General features: G+C 39.3%; 3 protein-coding genes across 8 annotated transcripts; 1 reads left to right on the top strand and 2 right to left on the bottom strand.

Moving 5' to 3' along the window:
- Positions 1–688: 688 nt before the first annotated feature.
- Positions 689–2,815, bottom strand: LOC144633578 (D-aspartate oxidase-like). The gene is made up of 4 exons (XM_078492422.1): positions 2,795–2,815; positions 2,279–2,441; positions 1,339–1,473; positions 689–1,041 (listed from the first exon to the last, which is right to left on the bottom strand). Exons 1-4 carry the CDS (start codon positions 2,813–2,815, stop codon positions 689–691), a joined length of 672 nt encoding a protein of 223 aa, XP_078348548.1.
- Positions 2,816–6,291: 3,476 nt separating this feature from the next.
- Positions 6,292–13,843, top strand: LOC144633721 (bifunctional apoptosis regulator-like). Of its 5 annotated transcripts, none has more exons than XM_078492581.1 (7): positions 6,292–6,458; positions 8,423–8,647; positions 9,392–9,617; positions 10,085–10,393; positions 10,707–10,862; positions 11,359–11,555; positions 12,593–13,843. In XM_078492581.1, the coding sequence occupies exons 2-7, from the start codon at positions 8,439–8,441 to the stop codon at positions 12,858–12,860; spliced, it is 1,365 nt and encodes a 454-aa protein (XP_078348707.1). In that variant the 5' UTR covers positions 6,292–6,458; positions 8,423–8,438; the 3' UTR covers positions 12,861–13,843. The 5 variants fall into 5 exon arrangements, with proteins under 5 accessions (XP_078348707.1, XP_078348704.1, XP_078348703.1 ...); XM_078492578.1 differs by having other exon boundaries at positions 8,399–8,647; XM_078492577.1 differs by having other exon boundaries at positions 6,292–6,473.
- Positions 13,844–14,892: 1,049 nt separating this feature from the next.
- LOC144633722 (uncharacterized) lies at positions 14,893–16,854 on the bottom strand. Of its 2 annotated transcripts, none has more exons than XM_078492582.1 (2): positions 16,806–16,854; positions 14,893–16,533 (listed from the first exon to the last, which is right to left on the bottom strand). In XM_078492582.1, the coding sequence occupies exon 2, from the start codon at positions 16,358–16,360 to the stop codon at positions 15,131–15,133; it is 1,230 nt and encodes a 409-aa protein (XP_078348708.1). In that variant the 5' UTR covers positions 16,361–16,533; positions 16,806–16,854; the 3' UTR covers positions 14,893–15,130. The 2 variants fall into 2 exon arrangements, with proteins under 2 accessions (XP_078348708.1, XP_078348709.1); XM_078492583.1 differs by having other exon boundaries at positions 16,832–16,853.
- Positions 16,855–17,979: the final 1,125 nt, after the last annotated feature.

The raw sequence follows: 17,979 nt of genomic DNA, 5'->3' as shown, positions 1-17,979 counted from the left end.
TGCGCGCGCTATTTCGTGATGAAACGAAACAGTTAAATAATTCCATTTACACGATACTTTACGGCAATTTTCAATCAATAAAAAAATTGACCTCAAATAACCAAAAATATACGTCTAAACCCTGCTGGATTAATTAAAAATAACGTTAATTAATATTTTTCAAATCACGTTTGGAGTTAAAGTTTCGACAAATGTTTGGCTTTAGGACTGTTACCGTATGTACTCGAATAAGCGCCGCGGCGCTTATTAAATTTTTCGCCTTTCAAGTGCGGCGCTTATTCGAGGGCGGCGCTTATTTGAGGGCGGCGCTTAATTAAAATTTCGACGCCACAAATAATTTATTCTTTTGCAGTGATTAAAAACAGCGTCTTTTGATTGTCAGTATTCGTCTGTTGCTAAAGAGAAAAGTAGCGCTAGGTGTCCTGGCAAAGTTCGTGGCCATCACAACATTTACAAAACCACGCATTGTTAGAATGCTGGATAGAAAAAACTAATGGGCGAGCGGTAAAACAATCACTCTGAACTGCAAAACATCGCTTTTGATGGAAAGAAATGTCTAAGTTTTCTTAAGAGTTGCTTTATAGTGCTGTTTTAGTTAAACAGGAATTCCTTGAATAAGCGCCGCATCGGGTCTGCGGCGCTTATTCGGGGCGGCGCTTATTAACTTTTTTGGTCCCAAATGCGGCGCTTATTCGGGGGCGGCGCTTATTCGAGTAAATACGGTAATTCTGGTCGCTGCATTGTTGATGAGATTAGTAATATCTCTTGCAGCGCCCCAACATAACGTCATTTTCCATCTATAATGACCATAGTTGTGAAAAATACTTGGCTTATAAGGATCTTGCTCAACTCGAATGCCATGTTTCCTTGCAGGGCAAATGCCGACAGTGACCTGGACATCACTGTTTTTCAGTACTTTAAGGCGTGGACAGAGTTCCTTGCACTGTCTCAGCATAGACTGGACATATGGAGCAGAAATAGTTAGATTAAGGTCGCCTCGATTTGGCTGATAAAAAGAACCAAGCATCAACCTGTCTTCACCTGTATGTATGAAGAGGAAATGTCAGGAACAAATTAAGATAGATTTTTTTTTTTAATTTAAATTATGATATGTATTAAAATAGAGCTGCATTGTTATTGCTGTTGCTGCTTAGTGAAGCTCTATGTAGTTGGCCGATCTGTTTTAACCTTTAAAATCGGTAACGTCACATTTTACTACAAAATACACGTTTCAATATGTTTCCAATGTATGCAGGTATAAGAAGACTTCGCTGGAGAAGTGCCATTCCTGTTGTAATAAGAAGTCATGTTTGTAACAAATCAGGATCCTATGTGTACCTCTAGGGAAAAGATATGTAATGCCATGAATCTCCTGTCCTTTCTCATCAAGACCAAAGCTAGTATGATCCCCTTCAACACAAAAGTCAATCTTAGGAAACAGAATGCCATCGTTTTGTACCATCAGGAGAGAACCTTTCAACAGAATGAAAAAGATTACAGGTACTATAACGGCCCGGGGGGTATTCCCATAATAATACTATACTCTATGGGGAGGCTCTGTCCGAAGGGGTAATTAAGTGAAACATTAAAAAAATGCAGTGACCCTTCTGTGGGTATGTGAAAAGGGTGCCATTTTCTATAGAAGGAATATAAACGGGTTGCCTTTTCAGGTACATGAAAGGCTAAGGGTTTGGAACTCCGGCAGAGCTTACCAGTGTAAAACTCTTTGTACCCCTCTCCCCCCCCCCCCCCCCCCCCCCCATCAATATTATGGCGGGAAAAATGTAAGAACCCAGTAAGGTATGACTTTGTAGGGCTTAATGGTAGAGCGGTTTCCACTTGAGTGTCGAAAGTACTTTGCGTTTGCTTTGGTTTTGCATTCACTACGCTTAGTGATTGGTTTAAAAATTTCGCGCTACTTTCTCGGCAAATCAGGAGTAAAACCAAAACCAATCGCGACTCGCTCGCGCACGTTTTCCCGCGATTCGTGCCAGCTACATGTATTTGCTTCGAACTTTGATTGGTTCACTGGATTGTTTGTGTCGTTTGTGATTGGTTAGAGTAATTACTTTGGTTTTGGTTTTGGTTTTACGACACTCAATTGAAAACTGCTCTATCATGTAATTAACTTGGCAAGAGCAGCCTTGAGTGTGGAATTTGCACGTCAGTGAAAAATTAATCAAAATCAATTACAACAAGACCAATGGCAGATGAATTTATACTTCACGTGGAAAACGACTAAAGCACAAAAAGTGCTGGTGAAAAGTATATTACAAACCTCTTACAGGGTACATTCCTTGATCTCCTGCTAACTCTATGGAGCCCAACCCAGAACAGTTGACAATAAACTCAACACCATACGTCATCTTAAGTGCATTAGCTTGCTCCGACAGCAATCCTTTGATAGCATCTTGTATGAAGTGTACCCCTTTTCTTGTGCACTGTCCACAAAAGCAATAAATCAGTTATTAGGGCTCAATATGGGACCACCCCTGGAACTTTGAAGGAAAAAGTTAGAAAACCAAACCCAAATGGCTTTTGGAATATCTCATCAAGGCCAACATCTGCAGTAAGTTTCAGGAAAATCGGTTGACCCCGACTTCCAAGGTCTGGAACACTTTCTCTGACAATGACACTTAAGTATGCCAACTGGGCCTTATCGTCGAACACCAACCGCACTTATAGCTCTGGGAAAAAATGTTTTATTCAGTTCTGCTTAATGAATAGGCTAACGTCACCAACAGACGACATTATACCGGCATCGGAGGGAAATCTCATTTATTTTGCTTCTCACCTGGCTCGCACGGTCCGCCATAGCACTATCAAAATCTATTTATCAGCAATTCGTAATCTCCACATCATTTCGGGCTACGACCTCTTGAAGGGTCGGCTCCTCTTAAAAAATATTTTAATCAGTGTTACTATCGGCTGCTCCTAAAATGGCTAGTGTATCGGGTAATTTTCTTTAGGTTAGGCGTTGCTTGGGGAATACATGCCTAGGCTTTCAAAACTTAGGGAATGGGAAGCCGCATGCCAAGTTTCATCACTTTATCTCGAAGCAAAGGCCGTCAAACCCGACCAGAAGTACGGCTACAGTCAACTCTCGCCTTGCGGACACCCCGCTATTGCGGACACTCGCTATTACGGACAAAATCCAGATCCCCGGCGTAAGAGGTTTTACTAGAAATGACTCCCGCTATTACGGACTCTTGCTATAACGGACACGCGTGTCCGCTATAACGAGAGTTAACTGTAGCTAGTCACACCTACTCAAACAAAATCGGGTTCGTTTTACGCAGTTTTCGCTGTGGGACATTTCAATTTTGCCGAACCCCAAGATAAGATCAAGACAAACCTAGACCTTCAGAACTTAGGGAACGGATATGAGAAGTCGCATGCCAACGTTCATCACTTTATCTTCAGGCCAAGACCGTCAAACCCGACCAGAAGTACGACTGGCTAGTCACACCTACTCAAACAAAATCGGGTTCTTTTTCACTGTGGGACATTTCAATTTTGCCGAACCCCACGGAAAGATCAACGCAAAACTATACTTTTCTTGGAAAATCGACTTTCATACAGTCCTATCAGTTATCTGGATAAAATTTATTTTCTTATTAAATACCGTATTTATTCGATTAAGCGCCCTGGGCGCTTATTAAATTTTTGGACCTCGAGGGTGGGCGCTTATTCGAGGTGGGCGCTTATTCGAGGCTGGGCGCTTATTAAATTTTCGCCATTTGTAGCAAGTAGTACGTTTATTTTGCAAGAAAACAATGTATAGTAACTAAACGTGAAGGTGTACGAAAGCTGAATTTAAAAAGTTTATAGAAAGTTTCAGTAAAAAACTTAAAAAACTCGGTCTTCGGGATCGTCTCTAAGTCAATTTTAATCTCAACTTCAACAATAATCAAAATTCCTCTTTGGGGGTGGGCGCTTATTCGAGGCTGGGCGCTTATTAACTTTTCCTACCTACAGGGTGGGCGCTTATTCGAGGTGGGCGCTTATTCGAGGTTGGGCGCTTAATCGAATAAATACGGTAAGTTCATATGAACAAATTGAGTGGCAATTTCAGCCTCGTTCTCATGTGAGACCTGCGTAACGACGGAACGCGGAACAGCGCGGCGGAACAAGAAACGGCGGAACGAGATTTTTTCTTCTTTTTTTTTTTCAACAAACAAACCAACAAACAAACAGTAAATATATGTCACAAAATAAAGGGCATGCATGGTTGTTAGTAATCAGCGGCGGAACGCGGAACGGCGTAACGGCGGAACGAGAACCGCGGCGGAACGAGATTTTTTCTTTTTTTTTTTCAACAAACAAACCAACAAACAAACAGTAAATATATGTCACAAAATAAAGGGCATGTATATCTTCTTTTTTTCGAGGTCGATCTAGAGCCAGGATTTCGAGTTAATTTCGAGTGAGGATTTCAAAAAGCGCGACTGCCCTTCGAGCTTTCTCGCCCCAATCGAGACAATGAAACGTACAAAATCGAATCAAGTCAACGAAGCCGTTGGAAAAAAATACAAGGGCCTGAAAAATTGCCGATTTCATAAGAAAAAGAGAGAAAGAAAATGAAATGCCCGCAATAAGGGGTATATTTAGTTGGTCACCCATCCAAGTACTAACCCCGAACAACAGGGCTTAACTTCGGCGATTGGACGAAAACGAATGTTTTCCTTGTGGTATCAGTTTCAGACGAGACAAAGGGTTATAAGAGTCTTGCAAATAGAGAAAAAAGGAATACCTAGTTTAAATGGATCTTTTAGACAATTTTGCACTTTCCTGCTAAAACTCGACTTAACTTTTATGAGCTGATTTACGCGCTCTTTCTGATACCACATGGAAAGCAACGGTTCTTGTCCGATCCGAAGTTAAGCCCTGTTGGGCGGGGTTAGCACTTGGCTGGGTGACCAACTGAAAAATACCCCTTGTTGTGGGCTTTTCATTTCTGTTTTTTTTTTTGTCTTACGAAATCAGTAACTTTTCAGGCCCTTCTATTTTTTTTGTCAACGGCTTTGTTGACTTACTTGAACTTTGTAGTTTCCAGAATTCCAGTGTCTCGATTGGGGCGAGCAAGTCCGAAGGGCAGTCGCGCTCCTCCTTGAAATCCCCACTCGAAATAAACTTGACATCCTGGCTCTGGATCGACCTCGAAGCATAAAAAAAGATATACAGTCGAAGCTCTCGTAAGCGGACACCCTAGGGACGCGAAAATAGTGTTCGCAACTGGAGCTGGCCGCTTTAATACGAGAATAGTTCTCGTAAGCGGCCACTAGAGGCCTAGGCACGGGCGGATCCAGGATTTCAAAAGGGGGGGGGGGGGGGGGGGGGGGGCCGCGGCAGACGGCGAAACGTGGCGTAACAACAACCAGACATGAGCGAGAGCAAATTTTTCTTTCTTTATTTATTTTCTATTTTAAATAAAGTGACATTTAGATTTTTTTACTGAAAAATGGGGGGTGGATATCCACCCTATCCACCCCCCACCCCTTTATCCCCCCTTGCTAGGGGATAGATGGCCGCTTACGGGATTACCATAATGCTGTTATGCGTGTAGTGTATCCAAATGTAACCAGACGTGGATGACGACAAAATAAACACTGAAATATGGTACAGTACTGTAATTACTGTAAAATCATTGCGACGAACGGCGATGTGAGTTGATTGATGAAAACAAGATACAGAGGTTGTTAATAAGATTTCCTTGGGATGTCCGCTTATGGTAGCTTAAAAACAAAGAAAAAGTCTTAGTAGTAATCTCTGAAAGTGTCCGCGGTCGCTTTCGGGAATGTCCGCTTACGAGAATGTAAAAATACAGAGTTTGTATGGGAGTTAAAACGGGGTTTCAAACAAGCCCGGGAAACAAGGCGGCCGTAAGTAGAGATGTCCGCTTATGAGAGTGTCCGTTAAGAGAGCTTCTACTGTACATGCCCTTTATTTTGTGAGATATATTTACTGTTTGTTGGTTGGTTTCTTGTTAAAAACAAAAACAAAAACAAGAAACAGAAAAATAATCTCGTTCTGCCGTTACTCTGATTACTAACAACCAAAAACATGGCTATAACTCAAAACGTATATCACAATTTGAAACCACAGACTACCTAGCGTGAAAGAGGAGGTTTTAATCTATTGAAATCCATTGACAAACCTTTTCAGTACTCTTGAAGTGCAAAACATCATTTCTGTGCTCCTTGCTCCAGTATCGATCCAGGAATGTAGGCGTAAGATTCTTGGTGTCCTCATACACCACATACCCTCTAAAGCGGATCGCAGGCTCAACATCATCGAACTGGAGTCGAAGGAGTCGCAGCTAGACATCATTAATAAGCTTATCAAAACCGATGGAAAGTTACAACGTAAGAATTATTGTGCTGCAATATGTTTAAAAGGGTTACAATTCGTATGGTTAAATTTTCTTGAGTGCACGGCGTCTACATTCTACATGAGAGGTAAACTCGGCCAAGGTGAGCTGTGGGAATTTTTATTAGGTTTCACTTTGTTTGTTGCAGAGCAGGATTGAGAAACACAACACAGTGTATTTAATGACAGGGACGCAATCGATTAATATTTCAAAAATTAGATATTATTTTGCTTATTTTAGTTTATGATCTCATCAGATATTTCATACACATGTACATCTACTGATCTGTTATATTGAAGTTTGTTTAGTTCAAGGGCTACCTAACTGTAAGTTGGGCTTTTTGTAGCATTTTAATTAAGCTTAATTTGAGGGCCACTGAGGGAAAATATCTCTAGAGGAGTTTTGTGAACTTTAACAGTGTACTTTATACCCATTGAAATACAAATTTAAACATACAATATTGTATATTTAAAAGATAAATTAAGTGTTGCTGTGTAGCACTTTGGCTTTAAAATTGGTGTAAATAATTTTTTCAAAATATGCTTTATTTAACACACATTTTATAAACGGCTCATTTGAAACTGATGAAGGGTTTTTCCCAAAACATCTAGAGCTCTGTTTATCAAGAAAAATTAAGGAATTTTTGAACAAATTATTTACACAAATTTTAAAAATACTGTACACCCTATTTAAAATCACCCTGTATACTGTAAACCTAAAAACGCTGACAAATAATGTATGGATCAAGTACACTTCAACATCACCATCTCACCCTTCCCCTTTATATACATAATTACTAGTAATACGTGACTCGCAGGGCCTCGCGAAGCTCTGGGTTGGGGAGGCGGGAGGGGGGGGGGGTGGTGTTATAAATAAGGAGTGGATTATTTGAAGTTGAACATTGTACATATTCAATTTTCCACAGTAGGCAGGAAGATATATTTGTTAAAAATTAGTAACGGGCATGGCCGCGACACCCTCGTTCCCAGGGTCTACTCCGCTTTGAAGATGGCGGCTCTTTCAGGTTCGTAAAGAGGTATAAAGCGTTGGGAAGCGCAGGCTATTTTCAAAATCATCGACAAATTATTGGATAGTCGCATTTTGGACATTTATTTGAGGGCATTAAAAAAAAAAGAAGAACGAACGGCAGGAGGATTCGAACCCTCCGCCCGCGCGCCCCTGATGGCGATAAAAGGTTTATAGCCTGAATAGGCGTTGAGGGAGTATTATGTGGAAATCAGTGTTATTTTAATCCGAAAAGAAAAACGATAAAAATGAAAGGCTCAGGATTCGAACCCACCAAAAAAATAAGGAAAAAAAACCCTAGCCGGATTCGAACCCGCGCCCTCAGTCCCGAAGATCTGATTTCAAGTTCGACGCCTTACCATTAGGCCACCAGCGCGCGGCGGTCGTGTGACGTCATTTCCGCCACACACCAAGCTCACAAATAAATAAATATATATGACCGAAAACTCCACACGAGATTTCATCCCGCCTGAGCCCTTTGAGGGACAAAATTATACACCCCGCTACGCTCGGCCTTCGGCCTCGCTTCGCGAGGAATAACCCAAACATTTGACTCATGAAATGCTCAGGCACGACCATTGTCAACTGGCTGTCTGGCTCCGCAGGCCCCTATGGTTATTCCAGGCAGCCAATTCTCTAACTTTTTCACTTTTTTACTAGCATAATTATTTCCAAACTGGAAATAATCTGGAAATTCATCTGGAAATTCATCAGACATTCTGTTGCGCATTATGTTTTTAAGTCTCTTCTTGGAGTTTGAAAATGTTATTACACCCTCTTTTTGATAAGGCTCAAATAACCAGGGGGTGAAAGTTTTAATTTCATTTTTATCTTCTTATGGCTGCCTCATTTTAAACATTGAAAGTGTCCAACCAAGCTACGAGTTTACATTTCTTTGAATGAGGGTATAAGGAGAAACACTGATTACTGAGTGGAAAACATTAAACCATTATTTCAGGCATATTTAATGCTTTTACAACCCAACAATGTGTATATGCTCAGATTTAGTACTCATTACATTCCCAGATTTTTTTAAAAGATTATGGCATACAAAGAAGATGACAATCTGTCAGAGCAAGACTTACAGTGTAGCTGCTGTTTTGAGTTAATGGTAGAACCCACCACACTCAACTGTGGACATAGCTTTTGTCGTTTTTGTTTGGCTCAGTGGTGGCATGCATCAAGACATTGCACATGTCCAGAGTGCCGACAGTCTTGGTCAGGTTTCCCAAAAGTCAACATTGTATTAAGGTCAGAGAATGAATGCATGCTTATATTAATATACTGGTATGTTATTATTCATTCAAAATACTTTTCTGTTTCTGATTGGCTTTCAACCCCCGGCTAATTCCAGCTAACTGGCTAGCACAGACCAAATTTGGAAGTCATTTCTATAATTGGATGATTGATGTACTAATTATGCCCCCCCCACCCCCCCAAAAACACAAATTATTTTCCCAATATGGAGGAATGATGTCAATCGTCCAATAAAAGAAAAAAATTGGATGATTGATGCCATGAAACCATGGTCTGCAAGCTTGAAAAAAGGATTGAGCATTGCAAAGAGGAATATTTTCAAGTTATTAGAAGATCCTCCTTGATCTGCACAATTCTTCACATCGTACTCAGCCTCATTCAATAATTGTTAAATATGTGACATTTATTTTTTTTTAATGGAGTATCTTTATTGACAGTACAACATAATAACCCACATAGCAACTTACAGTATATCCAATCATATTATAAACTAAACCACCAAATAAATCATTCTCACAGAGCATAAAAAAACAAGTACCAGTAATTAGAGTATGCATTACAGAAACATTGTACAGTGTATATAGCTTATGAACTAAGTTGGTTAAATTTTTTTCACTTTTTTTTCTGGTGGCTTGCAAGTACATGTATTATGTGTGTCCCCATGTTACAAATTTATCTTTGCTTGACAATTTTTCACACCACAACATTTACATCTAGTATTGTTTCCTTATGATATAGAAAAACCATCAAAATATTGTTTCCAAAGGAAGTAGCAGAACGACAACGTTACCAGGAGAAATCACAAGATTACAGAATAGTTATGTCCAAGTTTGATGCACTGGATATAACACCTACTCAGCGATCATCCCGCAGTCATGACGTTCAGTTTGGCCAACCTCAACATGTACACTTTAGCTTTTCAAAGATTGTTTTTATTGTGCTGTCTATTCTGGGGATTGCCATGGTGAGTGTTTTATAATGCTAGGTTTAATTTACAGTTGAGACTCTTGTAAACTGCTTCAAATTCACCTTATGAATTTTAAAAAAAGTCTTTGCATGAACCATGTTTAGTTTAATAAAGTCTGTGTATCAAAACTTTAGCCAAGAAAATTCCCCATTTCCCTTTCTACTAAACATTAAATGGCATTCAATCAACAAAATAATATCTGACCGGATTTATTAAAACCAGGTTAAGGAAATTTTCACTGTTTTAAGCACAAATCGCCGTAAACACGTTTTTTTTTTCTCTACCTTTCAGCGCTGTTGTTCATTTTTTTTTCGACGTTTTTGCTTGTTTCTTTCTGGGCATGTTTTTAGCCATATCGCAGTGCAATGAACGTGGTCAAAAACACTCAGGTCTCTTTTTCGTTGACTACGTTTTTACAAATCCAGTTAGATACATAATTTTATTAATTCCATCATAATTCATAGTTCACTTATCAAGTTCTGAGTCTGTTAATGGGCCATAAAGATCCACTTGTCAGAAAGTCAGTGCTGAGATGGAGTACACAGGATGTGGTCAAGTGGCTGGGAGGTCTGGGGGACTGGACTCAAGGATATGAGGACAGATTCCAAGCTGCAGGAATTGATGGAAACCTCTTGCTGTCACTCTCAGAATACGACTTGGAGACTCCTCCCCTTAGCATTGATGTTTCCTATCACAGACGGGCACTTCTCAAAGAACTTGAAACGTTAAAAACCCTGGGAGTTAAACCTCCTTCAGATCTCTGGGAGTATAAGGTAAGCATGTATATTTAACATTTGTAGTGCCAAGTTCAGAACAATAATTAATGATAATAATAATAATTTAGCTATGTTGGATTTAACATGTATCTCATGGAGTTGTCTTTGGTTAGGGGGGGGGGGGGGGGGGGGGGGGGGCTGCAAAACAACAAGCTCATGCATAGGCTGGCTAAACACAAGCACTCTAGACGCCTCTCCTGAGTGGACCCTTCTTGAGCTCCTAGGGCTGTTTTTCTAGAGGATTACCTTAAGTTGGTATACAATTATCATGTTTTTGCTGCTGGCTATATTCTTCTTTGTTAAATTCTAGGTAGCTCATCCTGTTCGTGCAATTCTTCTTTTGTGGGGCTTACGCGAGTATCCAAGGCTAACAGTTGTATTTGCATTCTTTGTGTATCGCCAAGAGGTTTTTGAGCCTCTTTTATACCACACAAGTGAAACTGAAATTGAAGAAAGTCTGTATGAGGTGAGAACTACATGTAAGCCAGAGCAGTTAATTATGCACTTTTTCTACAGCTACCGTTTTACTGGTACATGTAGTTTTGTTTTATATAAACTCAACAAAGCATCAACAATGCTGTTATAGTTGAAACAAGAAACTTTTTAACAAATTGCACATTGCAATTTTTATTAGGTATATATATTTTTATATAATTATGTTTAAATGTTTTTATTGAGAGTAAGAATAAGTTTGTTTTCTTTTATTTAGTAGAAGTGTTCAATTCATTTTATTTGAATACTAGTACTGGTAAATTATTTTAAAATTTCTTCAGAGATACCGGGTATTTACAGTATTGAAATCTTTTTTAAATTTCAAGTTCAATACTCAGAGAGAGTTTTTGATTGATTGATTGACTGATTGACTGACTAATTAATAGATAGTTAAGTTGCAAAAGGTGCTTTCTTTCTGGTGAGTAAAAACTGTTATTTAATTGACTTAATAAGCTATACATCTTTGATAGGTTATCCTTCCATCAGAGGAGTATTTACGATTTGTTTTACGTCTCCTTTTGGTGCCGTATTACTTGATTGGAAAGTTCACAATGAAGTGGCTGTTTCTTAATTTCTGGGTGGGAAGCATTGTTCTTATCTACTGCATTCTTATGACCCTGGTTGAGTGTTCCAAGCTAAAGTGGCTTTTAATAATGGGAGGCTGGAGGTGAGTTTTAATGTGTTAAATAGAAAGTATATATATTGTAAATAAGTTAACCAATTTTTAACGATTTTAGCATTTGTTATTTTTCTTTTACTTTAAAGTGTCCCAATGTAGTGGTTTTATTACTGCTACCGGTATTTCAGTTTTGACACTCAAATAAAGGTTTTATTATTTATTATTATTATTATACTGGCTGGGCATGGGGTCAATTTTTAGGCAAGGCAAGACACTTACCGGTAATAATAGGCAAGACACTTAAATCTCACAGTTCCTCTCTCTACCCAATACTAAATGCTAGGTGGGGGTAACCTTGCAGTTGACTAGCATCCCATTAAGGGGGATCAGAAAATACCCCTAGTCACTTTAAGTTACAGAAACAGCTGCAGGTTAGTGCAGGCCTGATGGGCCACTAAGCTTGAGTGCAGACTTTTTTATGTTCCTTACAAGTTTACCTAATTGTTTTCATTGGAGTAATCTACATGGAAAATTTATCCTGCTTTCATTTTGGTCAGAAGACCAGTTCAATATACGAAAAAAAATCAAAATGAGAATCTGAAGTGAACTTTACATTTATTATTGTGGCAGTGTTTGTTTACATAGCTATAACATTTCCTATTTCAAAACTTACTCTGAGTGGATAGTATAACATTGCTACTTTGCCAACAGTTCAGTCCTAAAGCCAAAACAATTTACACAACAAAATTTAGCAGCCTTCCTTTGAATCACAACTGTCCATTTTGGGCTGTCAGATGTCAGAGGAGCTGCAGTTAAAAGTCTGCAATAAAAAAAGAGATTGCAGCTTAAGGGGATAGTTGTGTAGTGACAGGGAGATCTGAAGGCCTTTCTTTGTGACCTGAGGAGTTTTTGGCAAAATATTTTTTGGTGGGGGGTGGGGATGTGAGTCCTTGCACTGGAACGAGGATTGCATGATGACTCAAATAATGGCAGCAAATTAACAATTCCGTCCATCATCCTAAGGAGCAAAACGTTACAGTGATTATTTGTAAAAATTAATACATTTTTAATCTTTATTTACACAGGCAATTACCAGCTTTATCCATCACGATACCAACAACAGCACTGGTCAATGCCTTCTTTCATCTTGTCCTTTGGCAATTTTTGCCTTCTTTATTTAGCGACATTGCATTTTACTGGATGTTGGTTTTGGCACCATACTCTGCCTGGCATCGCTTTAAACTTGGCCTGGCTGAAGATGAACGTGACAGTACTCCAGCAAGAGACTTCTTTTTGTGGATTTGGAGACAGGTCAGGATGAAGTTTCAACTGCGCACACAGAGACAATTTTAATTTACATTCTTATCTGACAATTAATTTTTTTTAGCTTTTTAGTTTTCATTTTTAGCTTTCTTAATTTTGAGTCTGCAAAAATTTATGATTTCCCATTTATTTCTGTTCATCATAAGCATCTGGAATCAATATTTACACCTGTCCAGTAGGAAGCAATTCTTTGAACAAGATTGTTCTTCCAGGAAATAGAACCTAAAACACTGTCCAGGCAATCATATAGCAGTGAGTGTGAGTTAATTTTGTTAACTTTTATTTTATTTCTTTCTTTCACAAATACTGCAATTTAATCATTTCAATTAAGTTTAACTTCTTGGCATAATATTATCAAAACTATTATTAGCAAGAACAAAATGTATTAGTCACACAAAGTTTGTTTTCAAATACTTTAAAGACCACAGTTTTATCTTAAAATCTATTAATACTATCTGAAGAACTGTTACCAGTTTCCTGAATGAAGTATTGTAGGTACTCCTGGCCAGTTTATGGAAATGGTGTTTAGCTATAATTAACAACTATTCACCTCAGTGGAGGTGGCTTGTGGTGGATATTTACCAAGCCGCCAAGCAGCAATGTAAATATTCACCACCAGCCATCTACAGTTAATTTCGTATATACTAAATAAAACAGCAAGATTATATAGCCTGAAAGAATGATTTTTGACCAGTTTATTCTTGTCAAAGATGACAATTTTCCCCCGCACATTGCTTGGGGGTGAATAGCAAAGGATATTCGGAGTTTGAGTAGCCAAAAACGCTATCCACTGTTTTACCATATACTAATAGGGTTTAAAACATTGTTGTCTTGGAATTGTGTTAATTTTATAAGAGTTCAGTTCATAACAAACAGATTGACACAAGTATTATTGTGATTTCCTGCTAAAACAGTGATTTTTTTTAAGCAAGGTTGTGTACATATTCTATGCCATGTGATTTTATTCTTTTAGAGCTCTGTAAATATTTAGAAATAAATGAAAATAAACCAAATGTTGAAACAGCTTATCTTAAAAATATTGAAGATCCAATACCAGGATTCATTGTAAGAAGATAAAAAGCGTTCACTGGTAAAATATTTTAAAAATTATTAGCTTTCGACAGCCAGACTGCTGTCTTCGACTGATAAAAATGAAGTGATGTCAAGCCGCCCACTTCATTTTTATCCGTCGAAGACAGCAGTCTGGCTGTCGAAAGCTAATAATTTTTAAAATATTTTACCAGTGAAAGCTTATCTTAAGTTTGGCTGATCTTAAAATAGATTCTCTTCACAGGTTCCCATGTTTCATGTGGTGTTTGGAACATTTTTATTTGACATTCTTTATGAAATATTATAATTATTCAGACAATTTCTTTTAGTGATAAATTCTTCAATTCCCCATCACCTGTGTGCTTGTGTTTCTTTTCATTTTTTCACTATATAGTATCCTGCAGTTTGTACCTTTTTCCTGGTTGTCACTCATATTTATTTCTGGAAAAATGTAAACAACATTTTCCATTGTAAGTGGAGTTACTAGTAACAAAGTGAAACACTTTATATTGTGCAAGGGAATTATTCTAAATTAAGCCTTGTGATTTGCCAAGTAGCTATAAGCCTTGATAGCTGGAATAGCAACAATGTTTTTGTTGGAATTTTTTTTGGCAAATTGCAAGTGTCAATCATGTGGTTTGTAGTATTTTACCATGAGGGCCTTCACTGGTCTTTGCTGAGGGCAGTGTTGTGAATCCAACCCTATTTGACACACAAAACACTACACTGTTGAGTACAAAGTTCTATAATTATACACTCCAGCCAAGCCGAATTGATGTGGGGAAGCTATTAAATTTATACATTACTTTGTCAACAACGTGAAAAGTGGTTACTGGAACCCCCCACAAAAAATGAAATAAACAGGTATGCAAGACCTGCTGTGTTATGAAAAGGGAATCCCAGCAAAACAGAATTTCCAACATTGATCTTCATATTTATGTCATTTATGTGCTATGGCAGGGTGCTTTTCACTAACCTATTATTTAACTAAAATAATAACACCAAAAGCGTATTCAGTAAGCAAGGTTTTTGATGTATTTGATTGCTTTATGATATTAAAAAAAAAACAGTTTTTTACGCTAGCAGGTGCAGAATAAATAACGCACTCATCAGACGCTACCAATAGTAACTATCACTCTTCCAGCTTGGGATTCCGTGTAGCTTGTCACGCAAGAAATTTTGATTTGTCAGAAGTTTGTGGCAGATTTCTTCCTAACCACTTCCTTAACAACACTAAGTACTGTAGATTGTCAGATGCTGATAGAAATCCGTTCGATATCGTTAGCTGGAATCTTCGAGTCCACTTCTTCGCCACAAATACGGAAAACAACATCAGTGTTGTATGGTATTTTCATGGAAGCGCAGTAAGAGTTCCATAACCAGCCGGTTCCACCTCGCTCTAGCAAGGATACAGAGACCTGCGGACTGTAGCCGAGCAATGCCCATGCCATACCCACACTGCGACTTCTCTGATGCGAAAATACCATTGCTTCACACTTCTGTCGGTCGAGAGAAACCCCTGCGCATTCCCTGAAATCTCCATAGAGTTGTCTTCCACCGTTCAAATGAATCACATCCCAAGTGCCAGTTGAAGAAAGAATGGTTTTGATTTGGTTCAACTGTGAATAGGACAGTTTTCCAGAAACCCATGATGGCACGACTGCCTCTGGTAAACTCTGCAAGAAGCCACGAGTAAAGCTTTGAATGAATTTGTCATGGTCACTCGGTTTAATTACCGCGGAATTATTTGATATCTTTTCATCCAGCTCCACGTTAGAGTTGCAGAAGACAACTCGACTGTGAAACAAATTCTCAGCAACGTAAACTTCATTTCTACCCAGATAGTCTCTGAGCAGGCAGGCCTTGTACTCAGTGTCTGTTACGCTATTGTCGTGTTCAATGTGGTTAGTGGCGAAAGAGTTGGTGGAGATCTGTTTGGTTCTTGTTTGGATCCATTTTGAGCCGTCCTCACTTCTTGTTACTGTACCTGACCAGCATTTGACCTCGATACAAAAGATTCCATCAGCAGTGAGTACCACTACATCAATTTCTCGTTTCCTGGCTTGATATCTGTCAGGAATCCTCAGGCAGCAAAACACAGATGAACTGTCAAGTCCACTTTTTAAACGCAACGAAGACGCGAATGAAAGTTCTGCGTTGCGGCCAGCTTTCACGTGCTCCTCTTCTAAATGTTCTTGTGGATTTGCAGCTTGATTGGCTTGTTCTAAACGCTTGGAAACCTCAAACATGTCTCCATATAAACGGAAGCTTACATTTTTCCTTCTACGTACAAGAAAGCAAGCCTGCTCTGCGATCCTTTGTGCAGTGTTTTTCAAAAGAAACTTTTTTCTCAGCATATTAATAAATGACGCAACGCAATGTTTATGATGAACTTGAAATGCAGTCTGGGAAAATTTGACTGGGCCCCAAATCTCTCTCTTCTGGAATGTCGTCTTCTCTCGGCTAGCCGACCGTCTCATGGTCGCTCATGGTCCAAAGGAGAAGGCTGAAAAGGCCACGATGGCTCTTTTGTCATGTGGAACATGAGCAAGATACAATAAAGACTGCATATTACTCTGCCAGGATCTGTCAGCAAGGCGAATTGACTTGATAGTCAGAAGCCGCTGGGGCATGAAGTGATGCTGAGTGATGGCTGCGTTACAGATAAGACTATAGTCAAAATTTTATAATGCAAAATTACTAAATGTTTACTTTTATCAAATGATACTGTATGCGATCAAAAATGAACAAATTTCTCGAATCGTTTAGCGTAGTGCAGCAGCGTAGTGGAAGGTGCGCACTTCCGGCGCGCGAGCCAAACTTTAACACCTCTTTGCATGCCTGCGTGAGTTGTAATGACCTGTAATTACTAAGCCTCAATCAACACAAATTCAGGAACCTCAAAATTATTATATAAATACACACCGAAAAATTCGAATTCCTGAGCCTACCTTTCGATCGTATGGAAAAGTATCAATGCGAGCTATCAATGCGCGGAATAGGCTTGACAGCGGGCTGACCAGCGGGCTCACGTTTTATGGCTTCCACCCCAGACTTCACCGGCTAGTTTCGCGCCGGCTCCAGATCCTTTTTTGGAGACGGCGCGTCCAGGGGGGAGGGGGGGGGAAACACTAAAAAGGGACGGGGGTGCTTGTCCTCTCGGCGATAAAACGCTGATAGATCTGGCATTTCTTTATTACCATTCAAGTCACTTTCTTATTGTGTGTGTTTTAGAATGGTATCTTCTGAGAGATCAGAAAAATATCCATGTCTTCTTCTGGGAGGATGGGCTCCCTCATGGAGACCAGGGTTAGAAGCAGATTCATCTGGAGGTCGCTAAAGCTTTTTAATCGGGCGGGGCCTGGGCCCGATTCATAATCTGCACGGAATTTTTTTTTTTTTTTTTGTCGGTAAATCGATCCAGACCCACGCGGCCCAGCCGGCTCTTGTGTCACGGTCACGCAAGATTTAATATTTAATAGCAATCAGCCGATCACTAGCGTTTAACACGAACACTCTGCTCTCTGAAATGTATAATTTTAAAAGAATATTTTACAAGAAGAGAAGGCTGAATATAATCACATAGCGAAAACCAAGACCGCTTGGACATGTCCAAGCTATTTGAAACTACCACTACGTCAGACCCCTGTCACGCGATCTCTCGCTTATAGCTATAAATCTCACCTATTTTCTGTTTGAATACTCTGCGCTCTGTTTGTGTGAAATATTTATTGTTGTGTTACTCAAGCGTATGCAAAACGACGACTTATTTTCTGGATAGCCCAATTTTTGTTTTGAGTTGACGGTATTTTGAGAATCGAAACGTTATCGAAACGTAAGTTGCAAGCTCAGCAAGAATGTGCCAAAGCACGGGATACACGTCATCGCGCCAGGGGAATTACCAAAAGCTTGTCGGAAGACGCTAAACGGAGAAACACAATGGGATGGCCTTAGTCTACTCTTTATTTTGGCGTGATTTGGCTTTCTTTTAAATGAACTGGTTTGGGTTTATTTTATTGAACATTCGGAACAAAATAAATATTTGCATGCGTAAGCAGGCATTTTTCCGGCTAGGCATGTGGCTATGACGTGGTAAAGG

The sequence above is a fragment of the Oculina patagonica genome, chromosome 12 (assembly GCF_052425735.1).
Source record: "Oculina patagonica isolate OP01 chromosome 12, crgOcupat, whole genome shotgun sequence".
Lineage (NCBI taxonomy): Eukaryota > Metazoa > Cnidaria > Anthozoa > Scleractinia > Oculinidae > Oculina > Oculina patagonica.
Note: the sequence above shows the minus strand (reverse complement) of the source record. Positions and strands in the feature narration are given on the sequence as shown.

Excerpts from the sequence above, each read along its gene's own strand:
- LOC144633721 (XM_078492581.1), top strand. The coding sequence starts at position 8,439 with ATGGCATACAAAGAAGATGACAATCTGTCAGAGCAAGACTTACAGTGT. Across the intron at positions 10,394-10,706 it reads CAGATCTCTGGGAGTATAAG|GTAGCTCATCCTGTTCGTGC; the intron begins GTAAGCATGTAT and ends GTTAAATTCTAG. Across the intron at positions 11,556-12,592 it reads TTAATAATGGGAGGCTGGAG|GCAATTACCAGCTTTATCCA; the intron begins GTGAGTTTTAAT and ends TTATTTACACAG.
- LOC144633722 (XM_078492582.1), bottom strand. The coding sequence starts at position 16,360 with ATGAGACGGTCGGCTAGCCGAGAGAAGACGACATTCCAGAAGAGAGAG.
- LOC144633578 (XM_078492422.1), bottom strand. The coding sequence starts at position 2,815 with ATGGCGGACCGTGCGAGCCAG. Across the intron at positions 2,442-2,794 it reads TGGCGGACCGTGCGAGCCAG|TGCACAAGAAAAGGGGTACA; the intron begins GTGAGAAGCAAA and ends TTTTGTGGACAG. Across the intron at positions 1,474-2,278 it reads AGGAATGTACCCTGTAAGAG|GTTCTCTCCTGATGGTACAA; the intron begins GTTTGTAATATA and ends TTCTGTTGAAAG.